At 33.7% G+C, this 11,244-nt stretch overlaps 1 protein-coding gene across 1 annotated transcript; it reads left to right on the forward strand.

Annotated features, from left to right (window-relative positions):
• The first annotated feature begins 2,742 nt into the window (after positions 1-2,742).
• LOC7456951 (probable inactive receptor kinase At5g10020) lies at positions 2,743-9,402 on the forward strand. Its single transcript, XM_002310561.4, has 3 exons — positions 2,743-3,878; positions 4,637-6,298; positions 8,589-9,402. The coding sequence occupies exons 1-3, from the start codon at positions 2,948-2,950 to the stop codon at positions 9,164-9,166; spliced, it is 3,171 nt and encodes a 1,056-aa protein (XP_002310597.4). The 5' UTR covers positions 2,743-2,947; the 3' UTR covers positions 9,167-9,402.
• The last annotated feature ends 1,842 nt before the right edge of the window (positions 9,403-11,244 follow it).

Raw genomic sequence — 11,244 nt, forward strand, 5'->3', positions numbered from 1 at the left:
AATACCTGAACAATATTTTTTGCGTAAAAAAAATAATGTGGTCCCGCAGGGAAGTGCAGGTATCGAGACTAGTACAATACTAACCATTTTAAAAAATATATATATTTCTTAATGTAAGGATATGTTAAAAATTTTAGTTATGGTCTAAAGTGATGTGTAAGTATTGTCAGTGTATTTTAAAGAAGAACAGAAAAATCCGCAACTTAAAAGCATATAAATAAAAATAAAATAAAAATAACGATTTCTACTCCCTAAGAATCCAAACGTAGAATAATGAAATTGAAAAAAAAAATCAATGAACAAAAAAAAATCTAAAAAAACAAAGAACCTGTAAATATAGGTGAGATCGCCAAAACTCACAACCGCAATCATACAAACGAGATAACTCAATAAAAGACAAAACAGAAAAAAGACAAAACTTAATTTTAAAAAGAACAAAATGAAACTGAAAAAGATAACAAAGAGCGACCTCCAAAAATACTTGGGCCACCCAGCCAAACCTGTTATCTAGGTCATGAGATGGGGATAGCCTTATTGAAAGGAAACTGAAGAAAATAACGAAGTTTATTTTTTAAAATGAACAATTTAGAAGGATGTAATCGGGGAAAAAAAATATCAGTCCATATTAACTTTTCAAACTCATGACCCTAACTAATGATTAAATCAGAAACACCTCATATGAAAAACCACAATTTTCAAACTCAACTTTTTTTTCTTCTTTTCTCTTTCTACCTCAATTTTCATTGCTACCCTTTTAAAATTTCAAGGTAGCCCTTTAACTTGTCATTCTATTAGATTTAGTCCTTGTTATTTTAATTACTATTTTTTATTTGGAATAATTTATAAAATTGAAATTCCTATTAAATTTCATTCCTTTTTTTTTCTTCTTCAAATTTTGTCCCCATTCTTTTGGTTGCAATTTGTTTTATTTTAGATACTTTTTAAAATTGATTTTTTTCCCATTTTATCATCCTTAAGTTTTTTTTTCTGATCAAATTTGAACCTCATTCTTTTTATTGCTATTTTTTTTTACATTGGCAAAAAAGTTTTAATTGATATTTTTTTTCGATTCATCCTTCAATATTATGTTGGTTGAGAATTAAGCTTCTTAATTAAGCTTGGGTCTAGAATTTCACAAATAGCGAGTTTTTGATATTAACCCAGGTTTAAAAGGTTCACTTGTTTTTTTTTAAGCTCATGTTTTTTCAGTTTTGTCTTTTAGCATCTATTTAATTAGAGATTATGCTCCATTGTTTTTATTTATTTACTTTATATAGATTTTTTTACAAATTTGAAAATGACTCGGGCCATTTCAATTCTTTTTATTTGTCATTCTTTGTTGAATTGATTTTGATAAATTTTTTAAATTGATATTTTTTTTATTTTATTCTTCAATATTAAATTGACTGAAAATTAATTTTCTTTTCTCAGTTCCATCCTTCAAGCTTAGAGTTTTTTGATTTGGGGCTTCATGATTTTCTATAATTTTCTTTCTATTCCATTATTCTAGTCTTATGATTTAGACTACTGATTTGGCGAGTTAGCCTTGGCTCGAGCTTTTTTTAGGATTGTTTTTTTTTTAAAAAAAATTTAATATTTTTTATGTTGTGTCCTTCAACAATGAGTTGTTTATAATTGATCTTTGCAATCTTTTCTGATTTGTTTCTCATTTACATAATCTGAGTCATAGAATTTGGTTGAATTGCTTGGTTTACTAGTTTTTTTTTTTGGTATTTTTTTTATTTTATCATTCTACTTTGGACCTTGTTTGGAGTTGGACTTTGACTTTTTTTTTATTTGCTTTTCTCGATCTCATGACTTGACCGGCTTATTTGGCATGCTCATTTAAGTTGGCTTGAGTTATTTTTTTTTTTCATTTAATTTACTGGAATCTTAAATTTATTGTCTTGTTGTTTCAATAACCATTCTTTTTTTTTTTACAAGTTCCTGTGATTATTTTTTGTTTAAATTGGTCCATTTATTGTCATATTTATTATTTTATTATCTAATTAGATTATACTAATATTTTGCTTAGATGAATCCATGTTCCGAGTTATTTTTTTTATTTCTTTAAAACACATTTATCTCGTCTGAATGTTTTTTTTATCTTATAAAATAATGTCCCGGCCCACTGTATAGCATCAGTCCACAAATATAATTATAGTCCCAAATAATAACCTAAAGATTATTATATTATTATATTTATTTTTTTATTGTACAATAAAAAGTAGATACATACCTACATACACAAATATAGAAATAATATGCATTAGAATTTTTTAAAAATATATTAAAATAATATATATTTTTTATTTTTTAAAAATTATTTTTGACATCAGTACATCAAAACAATTAAAAAATATATAAAAAATTAATTTAAAGCTAAAAATATTTCAAAAATATAGTCCAACCTCAATACTAAACACCCTTTAGAAGATGTTTAATATTTTTATTTATACTTTTAGATGTTTTTTAAAAATGCTATTAACTTAACAAAATATTAAAATAATATTTTTTTAATGTTTTATAATAATTTTGAAGTTGTAATATAAAAATAAAAAAATTCTAATTTTTTTTTAATATATTTATAAATAAAAAAATATTTTAAAAAATATTTTAAACAATAATTCCAAATATCCCGGGTAAGGAGCCAGGAAGATTGAGATTAAAAAAAAAACGAAAGAAAACAAAAGGCATGTACGACCTTTACAGTCTGTAGTAACTCACCCCCACCAACTAACACTGCCCACCTCCTAAAACCGCCATTTTTAACAACACTCTCTCCCTCCTCCCTCTCTTACAAAAGAATAATAAAAAAAAACCTTAACCCTCCTCCGTCTCTCTCTCTAGATTCCTTTCCTCTCCTTGAATTCACATTCCAGCTAGGGCTTCGAGCTCTCTAATCAAATCAAATGAATTACTAACACAGACTCTCCTTCTCTTTAAAATGACTCTGTTCACCCTCTTTTCTACTCTCTCCCTACTCTTTCTATCCACTTCCGGGTCGGACCTCCGATCCTTACTCGAATTCAAAAAAGGTATTCTATACGACCCACTTGACAAAATCTTCTCTAAATGGGACCCCTCTTCTATACCCGACCCTAATTCCTGCCCCAATTCATGGCCCGGTATCTCCTGCGACCCCAATTCAGATTCCGTCATTGCTATAACCCTTGACCACCTTAGTCTCTCCGGCAACTTAAAGTTCTCTACTTTACTAGACCTTAAGTCACTGCAGAATATTTCACTTTCGGGTAATAATTTTACGGGTCGGATTGTACCTGCATTGGGATCCATGAGCTCGTTACAGTACTTGGATCTGTCTAATAACAATTTTTCAGGTCCGATCCCGGGTCGGATCGTGGAGTTGTGGAATTTGAAGTATTTGAACTTGTCAATGAATGGTTTTGAAGGCAGGTTTCCGGTCGGGTCACCAGTTGGGTTTAGGAATTTGCAGCAATTGAGGGTTTTGGATTTGAGTTGTAATAGTTTTTGGGGCGATATTAGTGGGGTTTTAAGTGAATTGATTAATTTAGAAAGAGTGGATTTGAGTGATAATGGGTTTTTTGGTGGGTTCAGTGAGATAAGTGTAGAGAATGTGTCAGGTTTGGCTAATACAGTGCATTTTGTGAATTTGAGCAAGAATAGATTGAATAGTGGGTTTTTCAAAGCAGAGGTAATTGCGTTGTTTAGGAATTTGGAGGTTTTGGATTTGGGGGATAATGTGATTAATGGAGAGTTGCCTTCATTTGGGTCTTTGACGAATTTGAAGGTTTTGAGGCTGGGGAATAATCAGCTTTTTGGAGGTATACCCGAGGAATTGATCAACGGGTCGATACCGATTGAAGAACTGGATCTTAGTGGCAATGGATTTACAGGTCTAGTGATTCTTGACTATTCTTTTTGTGATTATTATTGGTTTTTAATTTTTATTTGATATGTTTTTGGATTTTTCTGCTTTTTGTTAGAAATTTGTTTGGGTGTATAGTCAACTGTATGTAATAATTCTGATGATTTTTTTATCCAATTTTAGCACTTAAAACCTGAGGTTACTTGTGACATAGTATTTAGCTGGTAACCTGGATTTTGACTTTTTTTTTTCCCTTTCTTTTTCGGAAATTACCTATATTTTTGCCTGGGTTTTCTAAGTATGGGTTTCCAAAAATAGTAAAACTACGTCCAAGGTGCGAATGGTGACTTTGTAGATTTGGACTCTAGAGGTACAGGCAAAATGTGGCCTTCTTGATTTGGATGCTAGGAGCTTTGGTAGAATGCTGTTTTCTTGTTAAATGAAGTGTAACCTGTCGAATCTGAGTTAGCATCACAAGCTTTTTGGGTTGGGTCATTTAAATTGAGATGCAGGAAAATTAGCTGGAACAAGTACATGTGCCCTTAAGTTAAGCCTTTCGCATTTCATATCCAAACTGAACATCAATGCATTTGTTTTGGATGTCTATGATGAAAGATTTGAATATGGAGTATAAAGAAAGCAGTTGAAAAAAAAAAAAAAATTGTAGAAGTTTGGTGTTACATTGTATTTTAAATAAGATGGTTGTATACCATGGCTTTTCTTCTTCCATAACTTCTTAATCTGAATCCTGTGTGTATCTGAATTCCTTATTTTATATCTCTGCAGGTTCTGTTCATGGAACTCGCTCCACAACTTTGAACATTTTGAATCTTTCTTCAAATGGTTTAACAGGTACCTTGCCCACTTTTCTTCAAAGATGTTCAGTAGTGGATTTGAGTGGAAATATGATCACTGGTGACCTGTCTGTCATGCAACAATGGGGAGCCAGTGTAGAGGTCCTTGATTTGAGTTCAAACCAGTTATCTGGAAGCTTGCCAAACTTGACTTGGTTTGTGAGGTTAAGTGAACTTAATCTTAGGAATAATTCCCTAGACGGCAATTTGCCTGCTCAATTGGGGGACCTTTCAACATCGTCTTCAGTTGACCTCAGCTTAAATCAATTCAATGGGCCCATTCCAGGTGGTTTTTTTACTTCATTGACCTTGATGAACCTGAATCTTTCAGGAAATCGGTTTTCAGGGCCAATTCCATTTCAAGATTCAGGTGCTGGGGAATTATTAGTTTTACCTTCTTATCCATTGATGGAGTCTCTTGATCTCTCTCAAAATTCATTATCTGGTATATTGCCTTCTGGCATAGGCAACTTTGCCAATCTCAGATCACTGAATCTTTCAAATAATAACTTATCAGGACAGCTGCCAATTCAATTGAGCAAACTAACCCACTTGCAGTACCTTGATTTATCTGCCAACAGATTTCAGGGTAAAATCCCTGACAAGCTTCCATCCAGTCTGATTGGATTGAACATGTCTAATAATGATCTCGCTGGAAATATTTCACTGAACTTGAGAAATAAATTTGATATTTCTTCATTTCGTCCTGGGAATCCCTTATTAATCATCCCAAATACCGGGGTTGAGCCATCAACAAATTCTGTTCCAGATCAGATTTCCGTACATGGTAAAAATCACAGTTCAAAGCGTAATATTACAATAGCAGTAATTGTTGCTACAGTTGGGACTGCTGCAATGATAGCTTTTGTTTTACTGGCGTATCAGCGGGCTCAACGAAAAGAATTTCATGGCAGAAGTGATTTTAGTGGCCAAACAACAAGGGAGGATGCTAAGCAAGGAAGATCTTCCCAAACTTCCCTTTTTAATTTCCACTCGAATGCTCACCGCCCTCCAACTTCATTGAGTTTTTCAAACGATCACTTGCTTACTGCAAATTCAAGGTCGTTATCGGGGCAGGCAGAATTTGAAACTGAAATCGTTGAGCATGGTTTGCCTGAAGGAATGGCAGCTAGTTCATCTTCAATTCCTAATTTGCTAGATGACCATCCCACAACATCTGGAAAGAAGTCCTCCCCGGGTTCCCCATTATCTTCCTCACCTCGTTTTGTCGAGCCTACAAAATTGGATGTCTATTCACCAGACAGGTTGGCTGGGGAACTGTCCTTCCTTGACAGTTCACTTGCATTTACTGCAGAGGAGTTATCTCGAGCCCCAGCTGAAGTTCTTGGCAGAAGCAGCCATGGAACTTTATATAAGGCTACTCTGGATAGTGGACATATGCTGACTGTGAAGTGGTTGCGGGTTGGACTAGTCAAGCATAAGAAAGAATTTGCCAAGGAAGTTAAAAAAATAGGCTCTATAAGACACCAAAATATTGTTCCACTGCGAGCATTTTATTGGGGTCCTAGAGAGCAAGAGAGACTTCTTTTAGCTGACTATATCCAGGGTGATAGCTTGGCCCTACATCTATATGGTAAGCATTTTATTATGTTGAACTTTGTGTATTTCTCTTGTCATGTTTTTATTTTGTAACAATTATTATGCTACTTCGATAGATGTTTGAAAAAATGCCACATTACTGCTGCATGTTGATTTTTTGATTTTAACCTAGACATCTCGTTGATCATTGCGGGCAATTTTAACACTCATGTCGATAGTGGTGCAGATCCAAGTTTCTGAACTTAAATAGTATTTTCAAACATGTTAAGTAAATTGCTTTTTGTGTGTTCTTGGAATATAAAAACCTATGATATCTCACATTCCGAGCCTGCTACAAACAATAGGAATATTTCCTTCAAGTGTCTTGAATGTGGAGTAGTCCCACTTTGGAGAGGCTAACATTCAGGACAAGAAGCGCAATATAAAAAAGTAAAAGACATAGCCCCACTATCCCACCATTGAGGTTTGGAAAAATGGGGTACTTTTACTACAATGCACCTGAAGCAGACAATGCACCATCAAATATTGCAAGAATAACGTTCTTTAATATAATGAACCTCAGGTAGGCAATGGTGTCATCAAATTTATCTGTATTCTGCCAGTTTTCCTGCATTTAGGCCTGGTTTATCATTGGAAAAAAATTATGTTAATCTGGAATATAATCATCTGGGATATTACTGGTTTCTTACTTCAATGTCCAGATGTATTGGGGAATTCTGTACCCTTCAGTTTATTATGTAGAAAATTAGCCTCATATACTGGGAGCTTTGTATTATACTTAAATTAGAATGGTGTTGCTCCCTCTCTTTTTTTTTCCTGAACGTTCAAAATTGAGAGTTGTTTCAGCAATCCAGGTTCTTTCTGTCATGTTTGTATCTACAGAACTTTAAAAGTACCCATTTTGTGTCAGTTAAATATAATATGATAGGACTGTGTCCATTGAATATATTCCTGTACATGCTAGTCTGTCAATATGTCTCTTCTAAATCATTAGTGATTCTACTGGCAAGAATGTCAGTTTAGCAGAAAGGACCATCTACAAATGTGAAAGATGCTGGGTCTTGAGATTGACTGGTTTTCCGATCACTGAAGACTGATGGCTTCTTAAAGGATTGGTTTATAGTAAATGGGAACTAAGCTTGGATTAGTGTGTAAAAAACCAACGAGATTATAATAAGATTAGGCTTAAAAATTCTGACGTGATCAATTGTTCAAGTGAAATTAAGTTTGTTAGGAGAGGGTTTTCTTTTAGAATGCAGATGTTACTCAACATTACTGCAATGATTTTCACTCATTAAGTTGCATTAATAATGATTCATCACATTGCATGTTGTAGTCCCAGGTGATTTGATTGGCTGTGCCATATTTGTGATGTTATATCTGAAAAGTTATGCACTTGATTTTAGTCTAACGGTCTGGTTTGCCTATGAATTTTTCCCCTCGTGGAATGGGGAATTTAAAATATTCTTGGTGCGGGAAATAACTATTTTATAGACGCAGAAACATTTAGTTGCATGACAAACCTGTGCACATATTCTTGACTTTAGACAATCTTTGTCTATTTATGTTGGTTTCTCAATGGTATAATAGATTACCTATGTTTCCAGTGGGCAAATACAATAGAATTATGAATATTGCAGGTTGAGTGTGTTAATGGTGATGAAATCTGATTTTATTTTATTTTTTGTTATCACAAATGCCATCTGATTAAAGTGAACACTTTTGATAATTAGAATGGTTATATGGTTGGGAGGAATATGAAATTACTGGGTCCTGGATATAGCTAGGTGGGTTTATGTCCGTGCAAGGCAAGGTGTCAGTCCTCTCTCTGTTTTTGTGCATGCTTGCACATGTGCCTAGGAAGTTAGATGGTATGGGGTCTATGGGAATGTAGAATCAAAACCGGAGATATGGCATGGCTAATGTTCTAGAGCTTGTATAGCTGGTTGGAAACTGCAAATGTTGTTTGATGGCCACAGCCGTTGCCCACAGCAAAGCTTGTTTCTATTACCATACCGGTTCTTCATTAGTTCCCTTCTCTTTTCATCTGACAGGTGTGAGCTTTGATTTTAGTTTTATAGTCTTCTGATATGTACAAAATGTCTACCAGTGTCTAGTGGTTGACATATAAATTGATTGCAGTGTGCATAAAAGGGAGGCAACAATTTCAGTTGTCCTTGGAACTATGAGCCTGCTTCAACTCTTAAGTAACAGGGACATGCATTTTGGGTGCTATACACAAGTATTTTACATTTTCATTTAGATACTGCTGGCTGCTGTGCTATTCTTCCTAATTTTTTTTTTCTGGAACTCGTGTTGCGCAGAAACAACACCTCGGAGGTACTCCTTGTTGTCATTCAGCCAAAGACTGAAAGTTGCTGTTGATGTTGCTTGTTGTCTACTGTATCTTCATGATAGAGGCATGCTCCATGGAAATCTAAAGCCAACAAATATAATCCTGGAAGGTTCTGATTACAATGCACGCCTCACTGATTGTGGACTTCATTGTTTGATGACCCCAGCTGGCATTGCAGAGCAGATACTAAATCTAGGAGCACTAGGGTACCGGGCTCCAGAACTTGATAATGCATCTAAACCTGCACCTTCATTCAAGGCTGATGTGTATGCATTTGGAGTTATCCTGATGGAATTGTTAACCAGAAGAAGTGCTGGGGACATAATATCAGGTCAATCCGGAGCAGTCGACCTTACAGATTGGGTTCGGTTGTGTGATCAAGAAGGCAGACAAATGGACTGTATTGATAGAGATATTGCAGGTGGGGAAGAACCAACGAAGGCAATGGATGATTTGCTTGCCATATCGCTCAGGTGCATTCTCCCTCTAAATGAGAGGCCTAACATCAGACAAGTCTTTGATGATCTCTGTTCTATATCTGTTTGAAATTTTGTACATGTGTCCTGGAATTAATTTTTGTCATTCCTCGACCCCCTCCAATTGTCCACTTCCCCCATTTTTTTCATTAATTGGTTTTAAAGCCTTCTGATTTTGGGGCTAATCATCACATTTTTTTTTTGGCTGGAAATTTTCTTGTAAAGGAACAACCAATCTATTGATTATTTGACAGTGTTTTTGAGTTTGATCTTCAATCGAAAGGAATTTCAATTCTTGTGTTCTCATATATGTCTCTTTACCAACTTGAGATTGCGAGATATGTCTTTCATAGACACAAGAGAGACAACAAGAGTGCTAATGACGTGTTTCCGCATCATCTCCTAGTCTGCCTAAAATCCAAATTCCATAAGTGTATGGTCTCTTCCAGTTTTAAAATCAATACAGATGCAGATTTGTCCATAATAAGGGATGTGGCCTCGGAGTTGTGAGCACAACTTGGATGGCAACATTGCAGAGACCATGGCAAGCTTTACACGGGCTTTAGCTAAACAGGAAATAGACAATTTGGAGCTTGATAAAATTTATTTTGAGACCGTTGAGCAGAGCTTCCCTGCAAGCAATTGCTTTATTTTGAGAGTTGAGGAATTTTACACGTGAAGAGAGTCAGAAGAGAACGGTCAACTGTGTAATATTTTCATAACTTAATCTTATTAAATTTTTAACTAATATAAATTGATAAAACAGAGGCCATAATTTATTTACTGGCTTTTAAAAATCAGAAAAGGCGCAGTATGGGTATCTGTTGCTATAATTTATTTTTCTTGATCGTCATGTTTAGTTGCCTTTTCCCCTGCATTATTGGGGAGGCAAAGAATGGTCTCGTCTAATTGTCTATGAGTCCAAGTTTGTTAGGAAAATTGACAAAAAAAAAAAATTTAATTAATAATTCTGAAGACAACTTTCTGATAGTAGTATTGTACATCATTTGATTCAATATACTCGTTTCATATATTACAATTTCAGTCTTTACCCACCTGATCCACAAAATACGCTTTTTAGGGATGAAGTTTTCTCGAATAAAAAAAAAAAAAAGCTCATAATTGGTTCAACAATAATGTTTTTCAAAAAAAAAAGTAGCTGTAAAATTACCTCGAAGCATATCACAAATTCCACTTTCTCATAATGATTGCAACACTAATAGACTATTTCATACTCTTTCATAATATTGCTCCTTTAACTAAAATGAACAAATATCATAAAGTGGGATTTTCTAGTATGTAACAAAATCTAAATATCCAAACATCTCAAGATGATTAGACTTTTTTATAGGTTAACATGTAATATTTTGTTCATTACAAGTATCTCAATACTTTATTTACAATCTTCTAGTGATCCAAACTTGGATTACTTTGATACCAACCTAGTATTCCAACAACAAAGTTGATGTCTATCCTGATAGAAGTCTAAACATACATCAAACTTCTAATAATTGATAAATAAAAAATTTCTTCCATTTAATGATGTTCTACTTCATTCTTTAGGCATTGAGTGGGACTAAATTTATCTCATTTCTGAATTGGAACAACATTTATTGAGCATCTATCCATTCAATAATTTATTAATATATTTCTTTTAAGGCAGCCCTAACAATTCTTGTGATTTATCCTAAATTATTTCTATTAAAATCATTGTCTCTCCCATATCTTTTATCTCAAAGTTATTTGAGAGAAATTTTTTGGTCTCATGTAGAAATCCAATATCATTAATTGTAAGCAATATATTATCAACATACAAAATTAGAAATATAAATTTTCTCTCATTAACCTTCAGATATATATAGTGGTCAACAATGTTCTTAAATCTAAAGAAAATAATAATATCATTAAACTTGAGATACCATTATTTGAAAGCTTGTTGAAGTCTGTATATTGATTTCTTACATTTACACACTATATGCTCCTTTCATTCAACCAAAAACCCCTTTAGTTGATCTATATAGACCTCTTCTTTTAAATTCCCAATTAGAAAGATAATTTTCATATTCTTATAATATAAGCAAGGTTGTCAATTCCATTTCTGTAGGTGTTTTGTTTTTTCAATTGGAATGGAATGTTTCAGTTTCGGAG

This window comes from Populus trichocarpa, chromosome 7 (assembly GCF_000002775.5).
Source record: "Populus trichocarpa isolate Nisqually-1 chromosome 7, P.trichocarpa_v4.1, whole genome shotgun sequence".
In the NCBI taxonomy this organism is placed as follows: Eukaryota; Viridiplantae; Streptophyta; class Magnoliopsida; order Malpighiales; family Salicaceae; genus Populus; species Populus trichocarpa.

Excerpts from the sequence above, each read along its gene's own strand:
- LOC7456951 (XM_002310561.4), top strand. The coding sequence starts at position 2,948 with ATGACTCTGTTCACCCTCTTTTCTACTCTCTCCCTACTCTTTCTATCC. Across the intron at positions 3,879-4,636 it reads TAGTGGCAATGGATTTACAG|GTTCTGTTCATGGAACTCGC; the intron begins GTCTAGTGATTC and ends ATATCTCTGCAG. Across the intron at positions 6,299-8,588 it reads CTTGGCCCTACATCTATATG|AAACAACACCTCGGAGGTAC; the intron begins GTAAGCATTTTA and ends CGTGTTGCGCAG.